We start from the raw sequence: 26,347 nt of genomic DNA, 5'->3' as shown, positions 1-26,347 counted from the left end.
AAACAGCACTGCCAAGGAAGTGCCTCCCATCAGTGAGGAATCCTGCTATGGAGAGCAGCTGCTCACCCATCACTGCCACTCCACCCTCACCTGCCCCCACAGAAATTGCTGCATGCATGAGACGCGGGGGAATGCAGAGCCTTTTCCATGCCCCAAGCACATGCATCTGCTTCTGCAGCCTTTCTAATCAGCCACAACAAGCAGAGAAAAACAAAGAAAATGAACTGTGAGTATACACACAAGATGGTTTTGTATTTGCTCAGATGGAAGACGTATGGTGAAGACAGCATTTACCCTGAGGATTACACACCTCCCTAATTTCATTATTTAACTCTGTGAGACTATTTTTATCTACACTTTCCATATGAAACAATTCAGGATCACCCCATAAAATATACCGCATATTTAAACAACATTTTTCCTAGGAAAAATACTTAAATACATAAAAGCAGAAACAGGGTATAATCCAGTGGAATCCAATATCCTTGATTTCTCCTCCTTGTATTTTTCCTTTATGTTTCTTTATCAAATCCTGCACTGGAACAGAGTCCCACTAATAGCAATAAATTGTCATCTACAGGTTTCAAAGTGTTGTATAATTTTTATTTAATACCTAAATGCCAATATATGTGTTGTGCTGTATCTTACTGACGGTACAACAGAAAACATTCAAGGATCTGCAAGTTAGTCAAACTGACAACTATTCTAAGCAGACCTCAAACTTCTTTTTCTCTAGAAAAGCATGGTTTCTAAGGCCTTATTGGGCACGTTGCTGTCCAACTTGTGTGAAATCTTTGCTTAAGAAAATAAGACTTAACAGAGAGTGAAGCATCTTTTAAGACCACTCTGGACAATACAAGTTTGTAATTCAGTTTATTGTATGTTCTTCCCTAACTGTGGATTCAAGAGGCAACTCAGATTCTCAGCATCATCTTTCACTTGTGCTGACTTCCAACAGGACTTGATCCAGTTTCTTTAGTTGTTTTGGCTTGGTTTTCTGGTAACATCACTGCCTACATCTAGGTGACTACATAAGCTGCTTCTGACAGAACCCTGATGTGTGTCACACTCTTGGAACCCAAGTAATAAGACAGCTAAAACATTTAATTGTGTCATTAACTCAGCACACTCTTTTCAACACATGGCAGCCACCTTGAACTACATACCTGAGGTCTGGCTGGAAGTTTATTTCATTCGTGTAACAAGTGTACTTAGAGAATACCAACTGTTTCATGCCTTTGACAGGTGTAACACTGACTTAGGCAAGTCACTCAAAGAAGCAATATCAAGATATAATTTGCAGCTGTCTTGTAATTGAGTTGGCAATTTGCTTATTACTAGAGGCTTTTTTACCTCTGAAAAGACCATGCTTTCAGTATAGAAAAAACCATTAACATTCAAAAAAACCCTTTACCAAAACCATTCCATAAGAACTGCCTAGAAATGAGTAAACAGCACCCACTAAAAAAAAGAGGGTCACATGAATAAAGACAGTAGTACTCCCAAAAGCAAATACTGATACTGGAAGATGCAGAACTAACCCTTAATAACCTCAGCCTTCATGGATCAAGCAACCTGTTTTGAGTCTGCATAACACAAGCAGCTCAGCAAAGCATCAATTTCAGACTAGCAGTAATTATTTGACTTTTAAAGTCTTCTACAGCACTTGATCCCTGGAGCACTTAAATGCAGAAACCAATAACCTGACACTGAATTTCCATACTCTCTATTCGTAGAACATTCTCCTCAAATGCAGGCTGTACTGAAAAATCATTACTTTCTCTGACACCAATGTTTCTATTTCATAGCAATTCAGAACATGTCTGTCTGTGTCAGGCTTATATACAAGACTTATTCAATCCAGACTGGCTTAATTTATTACTGAAAAACAATCCTGAGTTACAGGTTTAATATGGTTCACCTATAAATGAAAAAAAAAATCAGGTAGTCTAAAGTCACTACATTAATTCACAGTCTACAGCTGTCATGGTATAGAACTGCTTTCTAACTTGTGCTGCAATTAGACTCCTGTGGACATTTGGAGGGATACCATGAAGCAGGAGGTACTCTGGTCTCTGTCGTGACAAGTCATTCCAAAGATCTGTTCCTAAAGCTCAGCAATTCAAAGGGCATATGATGGGCTGATACAGCAGCACAACTCACTGACCAGAGCACACCAAGAGGATGTGCTATCCCTTAGAGGATACACAGGTTTTGAATAAATGCCATCCAAGAGAAGATTGTTGCAAACTGAATACACTTTGAATACACCTGGTCTAGAGGGATACAAAAGTATTTCTACAAAAAGATGACCAGGGAGCAAATGGTGTTATATTAATTCACTCCACTACAACCATTTCAAGAGAGGTAGACATTATCTTACTAAGGTGTTTATTCAGAGAAAAGAAAAGTTAGGCTGTCCAATGGGAGTAAGACATCAAATGCCACTGAGATTCAAACTCAAAGTAGCTGCCCCTTTTTCTTCTGTTCACCTACCAAAAAACCCCAACCCCACCAGCCAACTTCCCCCTAAGAGACTACATCCTTTATTTCTTTAGTTATTGAGAAAAACTGAGTGGCAGTGACAACTTAAGGTAGTGGAGGAAGTAGTGATAATTTCAAAAGTCAGTCACGGCTTTTATGACAAGTCATTAGCCTAAGACCATGAGCCATTATTTCCTGACACTGTGACTGTCACAGTCACAAGGGTAAGGAAAACATTGTTCAAAAAACCCTCACTGTAAAACAATCCATTTTGTTATTGAAATGTTTATATGTGGGAGCATATCCTTCTATAATCCTTCCTATCATAAAGGAGCTAAACATTTGATCAGTATCAGTAACAATCTGCCCCGACCCTGTCTCCTGGTCTGTGTTACTTGGAGTCCTCAAATGTCCAGGAGTTCTTACCTTCACGCCATGGCCAACATCATCCAGCACCGTGTAGTCTATAGGTTTTCGAATATACCTTACAGGACGTTCCATGTTCGCTGGTGCTATAATTTTGTGAGTTCTTGATGTGTTCTTATTGGTCGTCAAAATGCCTATCTCTCTGCGAGCCACCTTTTCTTTATGGATGTCCACAGTCTAGATTAAAAACAAGAAAGTATGGGTTTCTTTAGGCATTTGCTGTTTTCTTTACAGAGCTAGCTACATGTTTAGGTTTCACTGTTAGACAAAGAGTCTGAACCTTAATGCTGCTGGAAGGATGCCAGTTTATCGATGAAATGAGTTTAATCTACATAAACGTTGTTAGAAAATTACACCTTAACCAAATAACCAATATTAATAATAAAATTACAATTATATGGTACTACTTCGACACCCTAAAGACACTATGCAGATACAGTCCTCACAGATTAACCCTCAGTGTTCTTATGACTGACACTGGTAATAAATTACTCCAACTGCACAGCTGGGAAACCAGGACAGACAAGCCAAGCAATTTGCTCAGAGCCCCGGAGGGGACTCAGCTTGGGAAGTCTGTGCGGTAATTTCTTTCAGCAAAGCCATCAGTGCATATCAGAGTGAAAGTCTGCAGAGGTAGGGACTAATTTCAGCACTGGGGCTAGTTTCAGTCATACTGTTCTTAGCAGCTTTACTGGAAGAATAAAACAAAGCTTTAAAGATGCAAGTAAAGGAATATAAAATACAATGCATTTTATTTAGAAAAAAAAAGGGAGACAAAGATCAGTCCTGCAGTCTGTGAAAAATCAAACGAAGCTTCACATAACAGACACATTCTTCTACATGGAATATAATCACAGCTTAAACTCCAGCTGAAGAACAAGAGCAAATCAAGCACTGGATGCCACAGAAGTCCCATTTCTAGGAAGCCTATTTCAAGATTCAGGGATTGAATGTACTGGTTTAAGTACCTACTAGAACCTCAGGATCTCATTGAAGGAGACGGTATCTGACAAAAAAATGCCTCTTTGAGCAAAACCTCCCAAGCCATCACTTTATCCACTGAGGAAAATAAATCTTAGTCTATAAGCATCAATTCCTCCTAAAATGGCTATCACAGAAAAAAATAGTGAAGGTTCAGAAAGAAAGAAAAATCCTTGTCATCCTAAATTCTACCTCATTTAGGTACATATCTAGAAATGGTTTAATCTAAAATGAATATTGTGATGTGCAAGGTTTTGTTTAGTGAAGCTAAGTCAAAGATGAAGCACAAAATTAGCTGGTATTTCTGCTCCTATATGAGCCAAGATAAAAAAGTTAGATTAGTATTCAGGAAATTAACATTTCTAGGAAAGCCAGCATTCAGTGGTCACTGTGAAATGTCTTCAGCTGACCTGGTTTTTTTCATTAACTGGTGCACATGCTCAAATAATCTTAAATTCTCCTGACTACAAGAGGACAAATACATAAGACCCTTTCTTAACAGTTCTGATAGGCAGCATTGCAGATTACAAGCAGGAATACAGGTAGAGAAGCACCTAAAACCAGTGATACGAAGCAGTCTTGTTTTCACAGCTTCAAGCTAAATAACAGACTACTTTTAACATTGCAAAAGGTTCTTTTACTTGGAAAGCACACAGAATCTTAGTAGAAATAAAAGTCCCAATTTTCCAGAGCAATGCAAGACATTAAATGTGCATGTCTGCATTAGCTTCTTTGGAATAAATTAATCAAATATCCCAGAAAAACTTTGGAACAAGCTTTATTGTTCTAAATGCTCACGCTCAGAAAAAAATCCCTAAGTCAGGAATTTTAAAAATGCATTTCCAAATAAGACAATCCAATACATCAAGTATTTACCTACATCAGTACCAGCTATCACCCCCTGCACCCACGTTCTCTCTGGCAGCCGGTTTCACAGACGATAGAAACAAGACTAAAGAATGAGATTAGCCTAATTTTTTCAAATGCAGCTATTATTTGTTCTTTTCCTTTTTGAGAATGAAACATACATATTAGTTCTGCCTTTTTGTTGTTTTCTTGATCTTGCTGAAAGAATTATGAGGGCGGTGCTACGTGTTCATCTCTCTTCAATTTTTCTGCACAACCTGAACCTTTCTGTTCAATGATAACAGCAGGTCTCAAACTATCTTACACAAGTCTTAAATAATAAGCAACTCTCCATATTTTAAGCACTGCATAGGAAAGAAAAAGAACCAATTTTAAAGTCCCCTGAATACGGTAGTAATTTAGGAGGCTGAGACCATCAATTTAAAAAACATACAACAATGTTTCAAAGTAGAGTTCTCTAAAACACAGCTAGGTCCCTAGAAATAAATCCATGTTTCTACTTCATCCTCACAAACCAAATCTGTTGTCACTAAGAAACTCATTTTTTGTTCAGTGGATGGACAAAGATGCATCTTTATACTAAGAGTTCTCTTAACACTGACAGCAAAAGAAAGGAGACAAAACAAAACAAAGTCCTTCAGAGTAAAAAAAAAAAAAAGGCATCTTTTTCTGGCAGGTAAAAAAAAAAAAATCCGTGAAACTGACTTTCCCCCCCTGCAATGGACAATGAAAATTCTGTAAGTTACTGGAACAGAAGATAAGAAATTCCAGGAACAGATGCTGTACCATACATGCTTTGGAAACTGACTTAAGTAATATTGTAACAAATAGCTGTTAATGACAATACCTCTTAGAACAGGAAAATATTACATATTAATTTTATCAGACAGCTTATCCAAAATTAAGTATGGAGCAGTGATTTATAAAGTCTTGGCATGAATTTTAGTGAGAAAAAGAAGATTATCTATACCACAGTGCAGGGCCAGCAACAGGGCACATATGTAAATCCTGAAAGGCATTCAGATATGCCTGTGCAAGAGACTAATTTGTTGTTCAAAGCAAATGAGACTTCAACTCCTACCACATCTGGTGCACTGGAAAAGCAAGGCAGGATTTTACCCCTATGCAAAGCAAAGGCTCACAGCATATGCTTTGCCCAGAGCAATAGGCTGCCTGTCAGAGCTACCAGACAGCATCTTACTTCTTCAAGAAATTATTGGGCTTTTTTTAGATCTGCATATTATTAAGTCTTATGTGAACATTATGCAAAACAAAGAACATAACAATTGGTCGTTCTTCTATTTTCATTTATATCTGCTTGATGTTCATGTGGAAGCTTATTGTTTAGTCATAGGTGATATTTCTCACTTTCAAAAGCAGAAAAACTCAACACACAAGCAATTTTTAGTAGGACAGCAAAGCTTTCCAGCCAGCCAACAGTTAAATTTCCAAAAAGACAAGTCACATAAACCAGGTAACAGCCAAAACAGACCATTCTCAAAGCTCTGGTCACACTTGACACCTGCAGCTATGAGTGTTTTTTCTGATAGGGTAACAAGACAGCTGAACAGTAGCTGGTTTGTGATTTCATGCACAAATCCTACTTTTAGATATCAAAGATGGAGAGGAGTGAAGTATAGCTAAGTGCCATGAGTTAGCCAGACTAGCTTCAGGTATCTTTGACCTATGCTGAAACAAATACATAGCATAATTTGAAATTTGGGGAAAAGGGCAGGGATTTTCACTCCTAGACAACAAATTCTAGTGAGACAGAGCCCAGCTTTGTATTGACTTGGAGAGGAGGGAAAAGACAGTTCCAGGAGCACAATATGTTTCCTTTGGGAAGCAAATTTAAATGAACTCTTCAAACAAACCCCTTTGCCATTACAACTAAGTGCCAGGGACTATGCCAGCTAATCCAGAAGCTTGGAGGTTGAAGGAACTGTTAATTATTAGCTGCCTCCACCATTTGTCTTCTTTAAATCATATAAAATTTTAAAAATCAACAAACAGTTGAACAACAGGATGTAGAGTTAAAATTTAACTGTTTGCTTCCTTAGAAGTAGCCTCAAGGCCAAATGATACAGCAAATAGTTGTTCTTTTATTATCCTGAGCTGCAGATACCACTCCACCCATGTGTTAGAGCATGCTAGCCCAGAACAATTTACAATAAATAGAGACTGAAGTATCTCTGGCCAAGCTAATATAAGCTCACACATATGGGGTTATTAAAACAAAAAAAAGGAAAAAGAAAAACAATTAAAACTTCAACAATCCTTTTACTCCTGAACCACTGCAACTCAACTTCATGAGTTTAAGGAAGAGCAAAAAGTCATTTCAAGGACATTTCCTTGGTCTTAAAAAAATCTAACATTCAAACACGTAAGACCAAAAAAAATCCTAAAATTACACCACCACTTTTAACGACAGCTTTTCAGGCCATTTCACGCAATACTTTTAAGAACTTTCACATCATACAAACAAATGCCCTGTGCCACACAGAGCTGCAAGCCAGTAACTTTTCAATTTTTCCCTAAACTCACGCAGAGAAGGAACGTAGGATTACAACCCACAGACTTCCTTAAGATGCCTATTTCTCCAAAGCAAGGAGACAAGGAAGACTAAGCAGCTTGTTACTGGCAAGTTTTCTGTAATTTTGACATTGTTTCTCTGTTTTCCTTTTTCAGTTTGTGCTTAAGTATAGGGTTGGGTCTCTTACTAACACTTTATTTCAGGCAAGTAGAGCCCTGATTACAGGGCATCAGTGCTATACATACCTAAATGTCAGCAAATAGATTACAATTACTTTATACAAACAAAACCCAGACATATCAGCCATGCAAGAAGCATGACCTGCTACCACTTGGCACCCCCATCTTCCTACTGCACTCACTGTAATCACATGTCCTGAGGCTCAGCAAAATGCTCTGCACAAACTTGGTGCTTACTTCCCCAAAGGAATCTGCTCCACACCTAAAGTCTGTGTGCACTTTGGGGCAGCTCAATGCAAGAAGGACAAACTATCAGAGTGTGTCCAGAGCAGGGTGAGCAAGTTGGTGAAAGGACTCAAGGGAAAGCCACACAAGTGGCTGAGGTCACCTTGTTTCTTCAGCCTTGAGAAGTGAAGGCTGAGAGGTGCCCTCATCACAGCTGACAACTTCCTCAAGGGGGACAGTGCCTCAAGGGAAGGTGCTCATCTGCTCTGATGAGTAGCAATAGGATATAAGGAAATGGAATGAAGCCGTGTCAGGGGAATTTCAGACTGGACATTAGGAAAATATTCTTCACTGAGAGGATGGCTGGTCACTGGAACAGGCTTTCCGGGGAAGTGGTCAGGGTCTCAAGCCTGTCAGAGCTCAAGGAGCACCGAGATGACACTAAGTCATATGGCTGAGCTTTAGGGAATTGGACTCAATGATCCTTATTGGTCCCTTCCAACTTTAAGTGATTGTATGCTAAACACTGCCTCATTGAATTCCAAGTTAACGGAGAGAACAGTATTTCATCCATATTATACATGAACAGTGAGATTCTCTTAACCAAAGAACATTGCTGGCAGTATAAGAGAAAAGAACTGCGTAAGGAAAAAAAAACCTGAAAGACCTCTAGTCAAAGACAAGCCAACTGGAACACTAGATCTGACATATCATACCACAGCAATCCATCAAATACAGTATCTTCTTTCAGCAGGAACTGTGGTTGATGTGACACAAAATACTGGGCAAAGGCACAGGTTTTCAGACTGAACTTTGTCAACAGAACTATGCAATGCATAGGACAGTGAGTAGTGCAGAGAAAGTCCTGTTTCCTTCCTTGACCTCTGGTACAACTGTCTGGATTCCAAGCTTACCTCTTTACGTTTCAACATGAAAGGCAGCATCTGTTCTACTGCCCATAAAAAAATCAGTCACAGCTTCAGATTTGATTGGTCATACATAGCAGTAAAATACATATAGTTTAAAACTTTGTAAGACAAACAAATATTTTCTACAAGTTCACACACCCAGACTATAAAGTGTATTAAGCAAAGGAAACAACTTAAGAAACAAATGCTAAGGTGCTTTCAGCACCCCTTATTAACAGAACAACCCAAACCCTCACTCGTTGCAATCTGTTCCTAAACCCAGCTTTAACATTAACCCTTACTGTCATCCTCCAAAAATACAGATTTCATTGTTTTCCTATACAGTTTATACAATATGCTTCCCTGAAATGAAAATAAACTGGTGAGACTAAGAACATCAACTTGCTCTGTTTTAGAAATACAAATGCATTCCACTGCTACTTCCAGAAAGAAAGCATATTTAGTAAGACCTTTTAAATAAATGAGTTATGGTTGAGTAAAGGCGCTGAAGAGACCTGGACAATGCACATTGCACAGGCCACCTGCAAAGAAGTCAGTTTGACCTACAAAAAGAACAATGAAATCCCCAGCTTTAATGAGCTCAGTCAGACAGCTGACTTATTCAGGGAGAGCACATTTTATGCTCTTATTTTGTAAAGAAAATTCAACACAGGGAAATGTAAACATATTTAAACTGCAAATAAATATTCTGTAGAGAAGAACAATTACGGGCTCAAGGCACATCAGGCATGAATAAGCTCAAGTGAGTAGTCTGGGGTTTTATGACATCATGTACAATCAGATATCTACACAATATTACAAATTACATATTTCACTAACTCTTGATGAAAGTGCTAGTAACTCAAGTATTTGACTTGAAACTATTGCTTATATGTTGTCTGATCTCCAACAAGATACTGTTCAAGAAACTCAAGAAGTTTACCTACATAAATAAAACAGTTAATTCCCTCTCTTGTCCAGGGGAGCCCAAGCACTAAGGAGGCCTCACGGGACACACGGAGAGCAGAGCGTGGGCACAGCTGGCATCGGCCACCCTTGTTCATCACTGTGCACACACATTTATTCCATGGGGACCTCCCCCAGAGCATGGGGCTGTGCTGGTATTGGGAACTGTAACCCTCAATTCCATTGACTAGAAACTGTTTGAATACCCCAGCTGTGACCACACCAACTCAGTTACAGACCAAAACTGGCCAGTTTGGTGAGTATTTTCCTCTTCCCAGTTCTTCAGCATAGACACCTGGTTTAGTTAACCAACAACTGAGAAGCATATAAAAAACTGAAAGAAACTTTCACTCAAGTACTGATCTGTTATCAGGAACTGGTGGAGTCAATCCCGTCTCTTAAGGTAGAGGGCTGATGCAATCTTCTATCATGCCCAGTTAGCTAGCAATTGTGTGAAGTTCAAGTCCCTAGTTAGCTTTGAACAAATTTCATATGAAGGCACTGTACTAAAAGCTTTATATTGGTTATCTTTCACTTTCATAATAAAAAGGGGAGTGGCCTTTCTTACCATCCCCTCTTCAAGAGACGATTTCAAGACATTTTTAACAGCCTCTTGGACAGTAACCAGAATCAAGTCTGCTAAAGCACTGTCTAATTATCAATTTATCAGTCAATCCACAGAAGAAACCCAGTGCTAGCAACAAGTAACAGTTACTAGAGAAAAAAAAAGGAGATGCTTTTTCCAGTTCCCCAAATTCCTTTAAGAATATAAGGATTTCAAGACCTTTTTATTTCACATAAACTATCCTTCAATCCAACTTTCACTAAAGCTAATAGCTGCCTGAACTCCACTACATAAATTCATCTGAGAATCCTCAGAATATCCTGTCGTGCCTTTCGAACCTGCACCATGAAATTAAGGTTTCCAATCACTCTGAAGCACTTGGACATCTGAGTTTCACCTTGTGTGTTTGCTTTGTATGCTGTGCTGGCAATGTAGGAAGCAACTGAAACAGATTTAAGAGTTGTATTTCCAGAGCTGGAAACCCAGCAATGTCTTTGGTAGGTTTATAGATAGAAGTTCCTCACACATTCTCTTCAGCATACAGCAAGTGACAACAGTAGGACAGGCTCTCCACAAAGCTTCATCTCCTGAAGTCCCGGTAAATCCAGGCCTCTTAAGGTAAAAGGCTAGAGGAGCCAGATAAGCCATATCCCATGTAATCTGATATGCCACCTTCCTTTTCCTGCACAGAGGGCTCACATTCAAGAGCTTTTACAGATTGACACAATGAACTAAGGCCATAAACACAGATATATACAGCAACTTTCACAGTCCATATAAAATGTTCATCGCCAGCAGAGGGGCAAAGGCACTAGACAGATCAAAGGAAAAATAATGAGAGAAATACTAAGTCCCACTTCCGGAAGGAACTCATATGTAAAGGTACACTTTTAAAATACATTTCTATACATAAAACATATATTTAAAAAATAAAATAACAGTGCTAACAATGCATTTTACTAATATTATCCAATCAAGAGAAGGGCTTAAAGCATATTGATTGTGGGCCTTATTTTGACAGTTTATCATTATTTCTTCAACTGTGTCTGAACACAGATTATATGTCAATTTAATCCTATGGAGCTAGCCCCTGATTTAGAATTTACATCTTTCTTTATATACACTAGCAGTTTTTTTTCTCAGATTCTCCTAGCAATTGCCATTGGCATAAGGCAAGCCAGAGTTCAGCAACATTTGAAGGTATTTTATACCTTCACATAGATTTTTTTTCCCTAGGATATCATGACAGCTATAGGGGGTGAGTGGTCAGGTAGTAAAGTGTACTGCAGACATCCCATTTACTCAGGACCGTACATTTCTGGAAGTCAGAAGCACAGAATGTAAAATGATAATGCACATAGTCTCATAGCAAGTTTAAGCTGTATTCATTTCAAGACATACTTAAAAAACTGATTCCTAACTAACAGAACATGTGCTTACAAGTGTTTAAAAAAGAAAAAAAGTGCCGTTAAAATCAAGCAACTGAAAACAGAAGCTAGAGAAACAGGTTTAAAGATTACTAGTCATAGATAGCCTCACCGTTAGCCTATCTTTCTTCCAAAAGGAAGACTAGCATTCACTGAGAACTGGACCACAACTGGATCCCAATTTCTACAACACAACCTGTGGAGTGGCACATACACCTATACAGCAGCACAGAAAATGAAAAAGAGAGGCCTGTTCAGCCAAAGGATTATTTCTATAGATGCTTTTTAGAGTACCCTATTGGCAAATCTAGTCATGCATTCTGCTGGAGAAGCTGACCAGAAAGGGGACACGGGGCAAGGACAGACCAGAGGGGCTGGGAGCAGGTACACAGCATTCTAGGACAAGAATCAGAGCAAAGAAATCAGCCCACTCGTCCAAGAGCCAGACTTGAGTTCACGCCTGGTTTTCTTTCCTGGTGCCAAGTGCAAATGGGAGGACTGCTATGGAGGATACATATTTATCCCTCAGACAGCACTGAAGGAAAGAAGCTTCTCACATTATTCTCTTAATGGTTATTTCAGGCATGTTCACATGAGAGGCTGATCAGATAAAATGGGGCACCTGACAGAAGCCAGTATGTCTCACCTGTGAAATATCTCACAGAATTAGGGTCTATGAATGAGAAACATCTTTGGAGAGACACAAGGAAGTCTCATCACACCCTAACCCCCTGTTCCCCACTTTCCCCAGCTGAAAGGAAGATGATGTCAACACAGAGCATAAGGAGGGGAGGTCCACAGAGTATCTCTGGGAACAGAGAGAAGAATGTGGGAAGTAAGACTGGCAGATGGCAACTGAAGGCAAATGGAGTATAAGTGCTACAGAGGAAGAGATTTTTAACAGCTCTAGAAAGGCCCTTATTATGGAAAGAAAACAGTTAAGACAACAGCCCTCCCTCCTCTCCGCTGCATTGGTGAAATGCCAGAAGCACTTTGCTAAAGTTCACATAAGCATGGGGGAAATGGAACTTCAAACATCTGGAGTATGGAGGTCAGACAGCGCTGCAGAAGCAGCTGGCCCCGCACGCAGGAGGCGGCTGTCTGCCAGCACGTCAGCCAGTGAGGAGGTGGGATGGGTCTGTGGCTAACAGCAAGAGCCTGGAAAACAGCAGATTGAAGTTCTATTCCTGGCTCTGCCAGACTTCCTGTGCCATGCCAAGCAAGGAGCTTTGCTGCTTGGGCTTGGAGCTGTGCACATGCACCAGGAATAGGCAGAGTACAGGTGGGCACAGGTACAGGCAGCACTGCCACAGCTGCCTGCTCTGGGCACAGTGACACATAGTGACAGAGAGCCCAGATTTCTCTGTTAAACACATGCCACTGATGTTTTTAATTGCTAATGAAAATGCACAAGTGAGTTACAGATAACATTTCTGTGCTTTGGCAAAACCTACTGTCAATTTTAACCATTTGAGCAAACGAAATGTACATACACTGCAGTAAGAAGGGTGTCATGAACGTTATTTATTAAAAAAAAACCACTAGCCCTCCAATGACCTACAATACATGTTTATTAGAAGTACAACAATTTTTTTGTGTTCTAGATAATTTTATTTTCTTTCAAATGCAATTGCTATTTCAATACCTTCAAGAGCTTGAGTATAATCAGCAGATAGAAAAAAATTGCATCACTAATGTAGATCTCTGTGGGAAGACACAGAGGAGACAAGGCATTTATCTCCACTTCCCTCCTAAAGTCTATGGCTTTTCAGCATCCAATGTCAGAAGTGGGAGAAGAGAAATAAATATCTTCCATGGTGTTATTCCCTGTTCTGACAAAATCCCTGACCACTCTAGAATACGGTTTCCAGTATTTGCAGGCGATTCAGCTGTGGCTGAACCCCACACCCCACCACTTCAGAAGCACTGCACAACAGGAAGTACAGAGCCAGCCCTGCATCAGATCAAAACTACAGCACATGGCAAATTAACAACTGGTAAGCATTCACTTGAGTTTCACACTGCCACAAACATCTTTCTGAATGTCAGTTCTTTTACTCAGCCCTTCCTCTGGCCCACCACTTCCCCTTCACCAAGACAGGATTCCAATAAGAGAACTTTCAAGGTACACCCCCCTCTCCTCTAGTGCTCTACACAGTGAACTGAACAGACATTTCAATGCTTAACTAACACCAGTTGCTGATTAAAATGAGTCTTTAAATTGGAAGACACTTCAAAAGAGAAGTGTTTCAACAGTACAATCTGATGGATTTTTGACAGAACAACATTTGGGATATGTAGTGATGTTACATTTGTATTCAGCCGTAAAAAGCAGACAAATGCTTTTGATTATGCAAAGTCAAGATTCCAGCTGTATGTATAAATGTATTGCAGTCTGTGAAATTAGACATTAGTAACTTAATTTTTTTTTTTCTAGGTATTCCTGAAGATACGCATGACTAAGTCAATTCAAAAGGAAAAAAAAGAAGAAAAAGAAATATGCTTATGCAAGCTTCCACATAAGAGTTCCAGCATCTTAAAGTAGCTGAGTCCCTCTTTTCCTTACTGGAAGCAATGCACTTGTCTAGAATTAAACAAAACATCAAACCTAAATATATTTTTGACTGTAGGAAAGCACAAAAAGCACAACAGAAAGGAAAAATTAAACGGCTCCTTCAGTAGTTTGGACTCACTAAAGAACCACCATGGGAGTAGAACAAAACCCTATGTCAAACGAAAAGCATTTTGTGTGCCAAAAAAAGCAACTTCATAGGAGATGAACATGTGCAATTGCAAAGAGCACTGCAGGTGGCTGAAAAGGAAACCATCTAAAAAAAGCCTATGAAAAATAAACTCAACAGAAACAAGTCTGAATTTTCTGAAAGTTTGTCTGAGGTAAGAGGCTGATAAAGCTGTAACAATGATGAGTCAGAATGCTCATGCCTGAACAACAAATTAAAAAAAAGCCCAAAGCCCAATACTTCACATTTTAGTTGTAAGTTGGCAAGTCAAATTGGGAAGAGCATGGAACAGAACCCATGCCAAGAGAAAGTGAGCCAATATCGCCTTAACCTTAATGTATCACCTCTTCAGTGCTGTATTTCATCAGCTCTAATAGCAAAAATGAAATATTTTCCAATAGTAAAGGTTATGTTATGTGGATGGGATAGTGGATTTATTGTATATCTCAAAATAATTATTATGATAAAGAGTAAAAAAGCTCACACATAAAAGCTATTCTCATTTATTACATGTATTTACTTGAAAGTGGTCTGGATTAATTTTCAGACACATACTTTTCTTAAAACAAGAAAACCCCAACCAACAAATTACCTAAAACCAACCAAAAATACATGTACACAAATACACAAACACATACACAAAAACTTGCTCTCCCAAGCACCCCCCTTCCCCACATGAATTCGGGGCCTATGAGATGTCTAAGGCTGACAGTTCACAGAGAGAACATTTCCCCCTTTTGTAAAAAAAGGACAACATATGTTGGAATGACAATGGGTATCCTTTAGCTACCTGCAGGCATAGTTTGATTACAAATCACCCAAGACACAATGTTCCTTCTATTCCTCTTTGATCATACGTCACCTGATGGCAGGGATACAAGTGAGTGGAACATGTGCTGGTGCTCAGCTGGGCCAGCACTGCACCAGCAGTAACTCAGGAGTATTAATTCAGCCATCACGTGGCTAAAGGCCACACCACAAACCCTCTTGGATTAGTGCCACAAACACAGCTTACCCTACATAAATGTCTATTTCTCATTTCCTGAATGTTCAAGGGTTGAATATTCCACTTTGTTCAGAAGAGAACTACTAACATTCTGGACTTCAGAAAAAATTTTTAATAAAAAGCAGGCAAGATGGTACAGCAAACAACTGTTGCAGCACTAAAAGGTGCTACTCCAATGGAGTGATAACCAACACAGGGATTTGTTTCCCCTTGTTCCCCTGCCCATCAGTAAAATAGGGTGGCAGGAACAATCCTCAGCCACTATAGATTCCAATCTAAAAGTTTTCAGTACACATATTCTACTTTACAGTTCACTTACTACTCATACTACTATCTTCTGCATATTATTGTAGCAAAGAGTTCTTCCATGTCCCTTGAATACCAAAACAGTGTGGATCTGAGAAGTTTTTTGCTTTTGTCCTTGGAAACAAACATAGAACAAAACTGATCAATTTCCTTACTCTGCCCATCCTTTCTCAAACCCCCTTCAGCAAGAAGGTACGTCAACACAGGATAACATTAGAAGCATCATGATCTGCCATCAGCTCAAACTTAAGATACTCAGGCAAAAAAAGAGTGTTGACAAAAATTCCCTCACATGTTTCCTAGGACTGTGCTACTATTTTGGACTGAGTCATACAGTCTTCTTGCAATTTGGGATATATTAAGTAAAAGCAGAAGACAGACAAGCAAATCACAAGCATGTATGACATTTACAAGTCTAACAGGGTGGGAAGGAAGGGCCAAGGCAGAGATGGAATTGCTAAAGCTGCTCTAATTTTTATATTCACACACAACTCAAACAGGAAGTTGCACATTGTTTCTGTAAATGGATTTCCCTTAGCCTCCCAACTCTTGGCCACAACTGATATGAAATACTGCAGTTCCATCTCTTGGTAACATCCAGATGGCCTCAGAAGTCCCAGCAGCACTTACCCCATACTGAGCCACAACCTTATGCACCCTAAACTTCTTCTAATTAAGGCAGGGCCTACTGGCAGAGGGAGCCTGGCCCAAGAAGAAGCCGTGCCATAAATCAGCCCCTCCACCAGGATCATCCCTCAGGCCTGTGCATGCACACACCCAAAATTGAGATCTTGACTTCGTCCTGTGCAAGAGCACCTGAACACAAACACTGCAGCCTGATGGCAGGTTAAGACACAGTGCAAGTCCTGAAGAGAAGTCTTGTGTGCAGGCACAGAGACACAGGCACACCACTATGTCCCTGCTGCTGAATGTATCATCCTACTATTGCTACAGTCAATTCATTAGACTGAGAATGTGCTCAGAAATTAGCAATTGCCACTGTGCAGTTATTAGCATATTGATTAAATATGATTGCAAACACTTGGGGAGAAGCAGAGCATTAGCCACTGGAGAAGAAATAGAGAATGAAGTCAGTCAAAGAAGCAGCTGAAGTCTGCAGTTTTCAAGACCTTGTCTCCAGGATAGTTGAGCCCACAATTCAGGGAACAAGGAGCAGAGAACAAAACACTGTCACAAGAGAATGGCAGGGAAAAAAGAAGACTGGCCATCTCCTGCTGTCACTTTAGGCAGATGCTATACATACACTACATAAATATTGACCATTGAAATGTTTACAGCTAACAGAGGATGGCAGAGGGGTGCCCTGGAAAGGATGCTCCCAACACCATGGTGGGTTATAAGCCTCTAAATGGCACCAGAGTTTCAAAAGGCAGCTCTTCCACACCACAGTAACCACCACCACAGACATGTGCACAACTGGACACTGACCTGTGCAGTACTGGACAGCTAAACACACACTGGAGAGTCACTGAATGCCTGCAGGAAACCTGAGTGCACAGGAGAGTGCTGGGGATTGACAGACTGCCACCACAGAGGGAGATGCTGCTGACTTCCCCAAGAGATGAAGGGGACATCACAACACTATTTAATGGGCTGCTAAAGACAGCTGTGCAAACTTCTGTGGTCTACCTCCCCCCAGTGCTTTGGTAGAGTCTGGGGAGGTCAGTGTACTTTTTGGATTTAAACTGTGTATATCCATTCAGCAATGCAGAGTGTGTTTACTCCCAGAAGTATACAGCTAATATAAACAACAACTACATATTTGTTTTAAGAGCTACCACGACTAAGGAATCTCGGCAAATGGGAAGGAGGGTTAAAGTACACAGGAAAATTATCCAAGTAAGATCTGCAGACTGCTCACAATCTGTTTTCCCAGGATGTTTGGTCAAGTCACATAATTGTTTGCAGAACCTCTGCTTTCTAAAAATGCATTTGGAAAAATTTATTCCACATTTTCTTAAATCAGTTTCTACTGATTAGATGATGCTTTTCAATATTCTCAAAGTAGGTGACCTGTCATTGTCCAATAATGACCAGGCAGAAGCATTCTCTGAAACATATTCTAGGCAAATATTTCACATGAAAATGAGTATTTCAAAACTTTTCCAAATAGTTTTTTTAATGTCAGATATATTTAGTCCAAGTATTTGAGCCAGCTCTAGTAGAAAGCACCTCTGAAGAAATTTTTGCATTGACACATTAATGCAGCTTGAGGAAATACAGTTTTAAAGTTATTGAGCTGAAAATAAGATGCCAGTAGCTTGGAGTTGTGGTCCCCTCACTCTCCTTTTGCTCCCATGTCTGGAGGTCTAGAAGTATAAAGCAAGCTAACTGGGATTGAAGCTTGATATTCTTGCTGCCAGCCCAGGGGCACACTGCACTGCAGGAGGAATTTGCTCCTTAAAGTAGCAAAATCCTCAGTGATTGAACTTGAGTTTTGCTCAGGGAGGGCTTATAGAAACCATCCCCCACTTCCTGAGCTTTTTGTTATTAATTCATGTGCCAGAGCCTGAGCTCAGAAAAGGCAAAAACTTGTTATTTTAACCAAAGCACCATGAACACCCCCAGAAATTCTCTCCTCCAGTTTTAGCATTCAGATTCCAGAGTACCATCAAACACAACCACTACATCATGAGTGCTTTGAAACTGTAATAGATGCAGCACTTCTGAGGCCAGCTGTCACGCTACCATCAAAATAAGGCACTAGCAGACATACCTACAGGTCTGAATATTATCCATAACACAAAACCAGATATGCTTAATTGCACATCAGCTTAGGATGAGGCTAAACCAGGTGTGATGGCCATCCTCACTGAGAAGAGTAGAACAAATAAAATAAAGGATGATCTTGCTCCTATCAGCTTATAGGTGATACAACCCTATCAGTGCTGGCTCTTAACATGAGATCTGGAATGCATGAGGAAACTAAATCAAAATGCAGTGACACAGGTAAGAGATCAGATAGCTGAGAAAGGTTAATTTGTTTCAGGCCTTTTAACTGGACTTCTCTCTTTACCTTAATGACTCATAATTACATGAGGTTAGAACATCTCTGTTATGATTTGGAGGTTCCTCCATTTCACAACTGGAGATTGTCCTCCATTACCTCAGCAACTCACTCATCACCACAGCAGGCAAAAAGTGCCATGAGATGCAGTACTGAAATAACATCATATTTCTACCATTCTTCCACTCTCAGAAGCCATAATCTACCAAGACACATGCACAGGTCAACTGCATAATTTCAAGTTAAGTTTCTTTCTTATTTTTAATCTAAGTTTTAACAATAAGAAATTCAATAACTATTTAGAGGAATACACAAATTGCTAGTCCACAACAGCACGCATCTTATTAGCTCATCATACAGCTCACTACATAAGAGCTATTAAAGAGCAAAAAATATGTACCTTGCTCAAAAGCTTCAGTTAGCACCTTTTTCATCCTGGCTTAGGTGACAAGCCTTTTCCGCAGTAGAACTCATCTTTTCTAGTCCTATACTACATCTGGCCATTACTGCCAATCTTGCAAGTATCTTGCTCAATACTTGACTTAACAACACACGTAAGAAAATCCTATAAATGGACAAAGAAGGATCAGCTTCCCAAAGACGATGCTTATCTTCTTTCCAGTCTGATAAAGGTTGATTTGTGGTTTGGAGGCTTATCTTGCAACCTTATAAAGCCTAGTTTTGAACACAGTTCAAAAATAATAACTTAAAATGAAAAAAAATAATCCTCTAAGACACCGAGTTCAACAGGCAAGCAGAAATTCCTACATTCAAATCAAGCCCTTCAGTCATTATTCAATTTCCTTGTTTTTATATTTTGAAATGACGGCCCAGCTGACTCTTCCTGAAGCAATTATATATTTTATTATTTCCATCATGACCCCTCTCAACTCTAAGGTTGCCATCCTGCTTGTTCTTATTTTATATTTAGAAGCCTAATAGCTTTTAATCATACCCTTGCTGCTCCTGGTCTTGCCACAGAGGAATTTGAGATAGCATGACAAGATCAGGTTGATTATTATTTTTCTCTCGCAAGCAAGGACAGAGAAGCCAGTTAAAGAAATTGCAAGCCATGCTTCAATCCTGGGGTGAGACCATGCTGAACTGTACCATTGGATCCATTGTAAATAATCATCCTAGGACAACGTGTGAGGGGAAGAAGCAAATGCTTTTAGGCATGAACAGGTGAAACTACATTAAACATTAGCACTCATACAAGGATACATTCATTAAGAAGTCACAGCTACTCAGCAGATTCTCAAAGAGGAAGCAAACAACACACAAAACCATCACAATCAATATGCAGTTCTGTGGTCACATATTACTTATGTTTTTATGCCCATAAGATAGAATTAGGTACAATATTAGCCAGAATTATTAAATAATATAACTATTTGTTGGAACTAGAATTTAATATTAGAGAGGAAAATGCAAGCCTTATTAATCTATATTTTGGAATTCAGAAAGAGGCACACATACTTTCAGGCTTTTTTGACTTCTACATGCATAGTAAACATTCCAAACAGGAATGACTGAAAGAGCAAATGATGGCCTTAGCTAATTGTCACTCAAAATGCGCTCGTTCAAAACACATTCTGTGTTTTGTCAAAAAATAAAAACCTTATTAGAGGACAGCTTTTAAACAAACAAATTTACAGTTTTATTTCCACTATGGCCACAGTGCTCTCTCTGTGGTGGCACCAACAGCAGGGTCAGGGAAGAATTAACAATATTCTCCAGCAAAGTAAGCTGTCCCGAATAAACAATATTCAGGGTAACCTATTTAGGTCTTTAGCCATAAATTGTATCACCCAACACCATTTTACATTTTTTTTTGCAGTACAGTAAAGAGAAACTTCCCTTTGTGATCTGTGACTGCCCCAGTGATGCAGAGATGGTGCTGGGGAAGGGAAGGGATTTCCACTGAGGCTCCAGAGCCACACAAGTATTTAGTAAGATTAACATAGTTGGACAGACTGTCACACTTCATACACACTTTTCCGAAGTTACAAAAAAAACCCAGAAGTTGTCCCAGCTTTAGAAGAACAGCTACCAAGTAATCTACAGACCTCCCGTGAACTAATAAAGCGTTCTCTGTGTACATATGACCTGTAAGGGGGCTTTTATAAGACATGCACAACATATATCAGTGGGTCCCAAAAGGTTACTAATAAAGAGAATAAAGTCAAACCAGCAGCATAAGAAGTGGCAGTGTTATTACTGGCTGATAAACACTCATGTAAATCATTACTTGGTTTTCTACCTACAGATCAAAGTTAACTAAGCACTTATAACCAGCCATCAGAAAATACTAAGCAATTCCTATCTGAATGGCACAAGAAGTCCAGCCACAAGCACCCAGGATGTGGTCTTGTGCTTGAGTGGCAGCTTCAGTGATGCTGTACAATGCATGTTGTTGCTCATCTTCTTCACAGTAAGCTTCTTGTACTCATTTTTCCCCTCCATTCCCTCAAAAAGAGTCAGCTAAAGCACATCACTACCACAAAAACCAACATTCCAAACAGCGGCACTGGATGGCAAAGGTACAACTGTGTAAATGCTTTGGTAGCTGGCTACCTGCTGTTTTACTAGGCACAATGTTCTCATCATCTCATACACTGCATTTATGCAATTAAAACATTGACAGAGATAAAACTTTAATTTGATGTAAACAAGGAATTATTCATATGTGAAGACTGGTGGTTTACTAAGACTTGAAACAGAATGAAAATCAATTTCAGGCAGCAAGCTAATCAGATGCATCTGATGGAAAAAAAAAAAACAAAAAAATAAGATTCCTTGGAAAGTCCAATTTGTGACTTCATATCAGGTTAGTGACGCATTTTGCCTGTGTGGTGTATCTCCCAGATATGAGAGGTTTTCATTAAAAAGACTGCACAAACACTGATGACTCCTTCATTACACAAAATTGTCCAAAAGGCCTTTCAGAGTCATGTTCACAGTCCTGGATTTTTGGCTTTGAGTCCAGAAAACAAGGAGCTGCATCAGGCCTCTTAATTTCGTATTTAATGAGGTATCTAGAGCTTACAGTGAAATAACCACTGAGCAGAAAGAAGGTCTAAACCACATTGAAAATTATGCATTCAGACTGCCCTTCTAGCAGACAGTAGAATGGGAATAAGCATATGAAGGAATTCATGACAGTCAATGGCTAATAAAGTAAGTAACTTTGCTCATTCCCCAGAATTACGTTCAAAACCCTGCATTCCACAGGGAAACAAAAAGAAAGTGTACAACAAAAGTTTCTGGTTCAATTTCTTCTTCATCAAAGCAACTGCTCTTCCCCATGACAGAAAGGCTGACATTGTGGTTGCTCTCTCATAGGTGTTCATAACTAAGTATCACGGGAGGGCTGCTTTGGTTTGTTTGTTGGTAATGTGCTGGGGTTTTCTTTTTGACTGCATCAGCTGAACTGCACAGGGATTACAGACATCCTACATGCATTCATTTGCGGACATGAAGGGAATTTCTCAGCTGAATGGCTGACAAGGCAATTTTTACACATTATACTATTTTCTGAGCAATTTATATAGAAGCTGATATGCACAAAGTTGACAACAATTTTCATAAGCAGACAGATAAACAGAGCAAGCACAGCACAACTTCTTGGAGCCTTGGCCTCTATCAGGGAGAGAACAGGAAGAACAGGATGTGAAGCAAAGGCCACAGATAACTGTCAGCACTTTATTAGGAGAGAGAACGTCACCCAAGGCAAGCTTAATCTAAACAAAAGGTGCAAGTTTCTTGCCATATTTAGAGTATTTGTGGCTGCTTACAGACACAGGCAGTCCAAGAGAACCAGACAGAAGACATTATCTTTCTAATGTATACAACATTAGATGATGCACTAGTTCCTGCTGATACTTTTTGGTCTCTCCACACACTTCTGGACGTGTGGAAAGGAAAGTTTGAACGAAGTGGAGCTTACAACATTTGTAGATACATGATGACAGCTTCTCCCCTGACTTTGTAATATCTTCCCCCCTCCATCACCAATCCGTTCCTATAACTTATCATATGCCTTTCAAGAATACAAAGTCAGCTTTCAGGATACATCCAGCTGCTGCAGTGTAATACCAAAAAGACTCATGGCAGAGATCCAGTGCTGCATCACACTCCAAAATAAAAAGGCTTTTCCCAGCTCCATGTACTAATCTGCCATGCTTCAGTGTATGGCTAGCTGTTTAAAATTATACTGTCGCTATCAGGCAAAAGAGTAACTGCAGAGACAAAAACAGACTTAAGTACTACTAGGCTACCATAACATCACTTTTCTTTGCTTTTTCTTTATCAGACTGAACTAACATGACTCCTTCAACCTCTCCTTGCAGGCTGCATGCTCCATGCCCCTGACCATCTCTGCATCCCTGTCTGCTGGACTCTCTCTGGTTTCCCTAAATCACTCTTGAACAATGCAGAGGTGACCAAAAAAAAAAGAAAAAGAAAAGCCAACAAGCCAGACCCAGCACTCCCGATGAAATTGCATCACTGCCTTTCATCTGTCAGCCACAATCCTCCCAAGGCAGCCCCAACACACTGCTTCACTTATTCAGATAGCCTTGTGGTGTTGGCTCATGCTCAGCACAGCACCCATCAGCACAGCAGCTCCTTTCCTCCTTTCCAACCCATTACTACTCACACAGTCACCTCCCAGTGCACACAAATGCACGTCGGGCCCTACCCTAGGGTGTGGGACCTTGCACCTTGCCCAGTTTGCCAAGGTTTTTGCTGCTTCAGTAAGAGTCCTGCATACTGAAGCTCTGCCATTCAGAGTATGAATCACCTAACTTAGAGTTAGTCCCAGATTTGTTGAGGATATGCTTTATGTTCTGAACGGTCTCCAAAGAATGTTCTGAACACTGTGGGCTCCAGTACTGACCCTGCTTGTTAGCAGCAGTCAAACATTTGCTAGTTCTGGCTAATCTCTCCAATTAACAGTCCTTCCATCTAGCCCATATGTTCTTCAGGCCAGAGACAAAGGTCAGGGGTCTAAGCATTTACTTCTTTTTAATGAGGCAACTTCAGCATAGAAGTACCTGGACAGCTGTACTTTGCAAGCACAGTCACCATTAAGAGGATCTGGAAAGGTCTTTTGCTCCCATCTGTAAGTGTACTAAAGTCCTTCACGTAACTGCTTGTTTCTAGGCATGACCACTCACATTCATCAACAGATTTGTCACATTTTCTACCCTGTTTCTACTTCTTGGCTTTCAAATATGAGTTAAACTGTGTTGTGATCATACACCACAATGTCTAAATGCAGTATCACATTAATCCAAAGTACACACACACACTCTGAAAGCTCTTTCCCACAAAAACTCAATCATAAAGAGTCACCACAGTACCTGCACTGCTTTTTGCCTCTTCAAACACCAGAGACAGGCTAAGCATGTAACAGCTCTTGTGCTCTTCTTCCCTGTCAAACACCAACTTGCCACTACTTTGGAGCTCACCCCTTACAGCCTCAGAACATGTTCAGCAGGACTTCTCTGAAACCTAATCCACATCAGTCCTGAGTGGCAGCTAACCCAATGGAAAGGCCTTAGCATTTGGGATTATCTATGTGTCATTCAACACACGCTACAGCTGCAGGATTCAGAAATGCAAATGTCTTCTTGTAGCCTATCTGCACTGTTGTCCTGACTTTACCTACACAACCATGCCATAGCAACATAAGGCATTTGGCTTTCTGCTTGCATACAGCACTTTAATTACACATGCAATTAATTAGACATGGATGGTAACAGGCAAAATTCTTCTGAACTAATTCAGGGAAATTTTAAAAATGTTTTTTTTAGTTCTAAAAGCTTATAACTTTAAATGGTAACAAAAGATGTGTATTTTTCTTTGCTGAGAGTGATGTTTTCAGAACTCATTTTTTTGCAATAGTTCCTTATCTCACATTAGAGAAGAGGTTCAGATGCAAAAGAAAATCTTCACACTGAATGTTTAAGTGAGGCAGTGTTTCCTGGGGAAAATTATAATTTCTTTAAAAGGAGACTATTGCTTTCTTCATGCTTGGATTTAAATACTGAGCTATTTAAAAACTGTTTATGTAGAGAGAGAAAAAAAAAGAATAGTTGCTACACCCAGTGCTGCAGCTCTGACATAAACATGAGCGCTGATCTGTTACATTTTTCAGTTTTGACACAGTAAACAAGGATGCCCCTGTCAACCTCTCTCCTCTGAGAAATCTGGCTGTCCCATCTTTCTTCTCTTGAACTTTATGGAAATTAAGCAGCAAAAAATTTATCTTAAAGTACATGTTTTAAGTCAACTTTCATTTCCAAGAAGAGGAGAGGAAGAGCTGAGTACAACCAAGAAACAGTGCTGAGTACAGAGGGACGATCGCTGCCCTAGTCCTGCTGCCACATTACCTCTGACACAGGCCAGGACGGCACTGGGGTCTTGGCCACGTGGGCACATGCTGCATCAGGTTCAGCTTCTGTTGACCAACAACTCCCAGCCCTTTTCTGCTGAGCAGCTACCCAGATACTTCTCCAAGCCTGGAATGCTGCATGGAGTTGTACTCCAACTGCAGTGCCTGGCACTGTCTCACTGAACCTCAGACCATCAGCCTCTTCCGTTCCATCCAGCCTGTCCAGATCCCCATCCAGAGCCTTCCAGCCCTCCAGCAGATCAACACTTCCACCCCACTTGCTGTGTCTGCAAACTGACTGAGGGTGCTCTCAATCCCTCATCTAGATCACTGACAAAGCCATTACACAGGACCGGCCCCAATACCAAGCCCTGGGGAGCACCACTGGTGACCAGTGACCAGCTGGATGTAGCTCCATTCACCAACACTCCCAAGCCTGGCCATCCCTACAGTTTTCTACCCAGCAGAGCACACCTATCCAAGCCATGAGCAGCCAGTTTCTCCAGGAGATGCTGTGGGAAATGGTATCAAAGGCTTTACTAATGCACAGGTAGACACATCCACAGCTTCTCGCTCATCCACTAAGTGGGTCTCCTTTATCATCTAAGGGGATCAGGTTGGTCAAGCAGGACCTGCCTTCACAAACACATCCTGGCTGGGCCTGATTCCCTGGTTTCATGTGTCACATGTTAGCACACAAGATGATGTGTTCCATGATCTTCTCTGGCACAGAGATCAGGCTAACAGGCTTGTAGTTCCCTGGATCCTGCATTTGGCACTTCTTGTAGGATCGTATCCAGCACATCTGTTAAGTTAATGTCATCAGTGAAGCCTTGATGCTCGTGTTTGTGCAAAGTACACTTACTATCTCCCCTCCCCACCAAATCTTGCCTAACAGGCTAAGTAGGATCCCTTATACCAGAAGGGTTTTCAAACTTCTCCAGCAGAGTGACCAAGTCTCTGCTCTGCCATACCACAGCAGCTTGGAAAGGTCAAGTCAGCTTGGCCACGCTCCAGGTCAACATGAAGGATTTAAACCAAAGAGCTGAGCTCTATGTGCACAGCCCCTGTACTGGGTGTAGTAAACAATCACATGGCAGGTTACTCCAGACCCAGGCATTACAGCTTGAAAGACAACTGTAACTACAGAACATAAAGATGCAGCTGGGCAGTTTTTTGCTCTGGCTGCTATGAGAAAGCCATTCCATTGCCTCCAACTCAAAAAAGAGCTCCCTCACCACACTGCAATTACTCATGTGAAGCCTCTGTGTTTGTGCTCAACCAGAAACCAAAACCAAATAAACT

The 26,347-nt window shown here is 40.3% G+C and overlaps 1 protein-coding gene across 11 annotated transcripts in view; it reads right to left on the bottom strand.

Annotated features, from left to right (window-relative positions):
- ABI1 (abl interactor 1) overlaps window positions 1-26,347 on the bottom strand; it is a 77,303-nt gene that overhangs the window by 25,008 nt on the left and 25,948 nt on the right. For all 11 annotated transcript variants that reach the window (XM_064407417.1, XM_064407420.1, XM_064407366.1 and 8 more), the window contains exon 3: window positions 2,911-3,087. In XM_064407417.1, coding sequence (XP_064263487.1) covers window positions 2,911-3,087 — 177 coding nt within the window. The remainder of the gene's footprint in view (window positions 1-2,910; window positions 3,088-26,347) is intronic.

The sequence above is a fragment of the Passer domesticus genome, chromosome 1 (genome assembly GCF_036417665.1).
Source record: "Passer domesticus isolate bPasDom1 chromosome 1, bPasDom1.hap1, whole genome shotgun sequence".
In the NCBI taxonomy this organism is placed as follows: domain Eukaryota; kingdom Metazoa; phylum Chordata; class Aves; order Passeriformes; family Passeridae; genus Passer; species Passer domesticus.
Note: the sequence above shows the minus strand (reverse complement) of the source record. Positions and strands in the feature narration are given on the sequence as shown.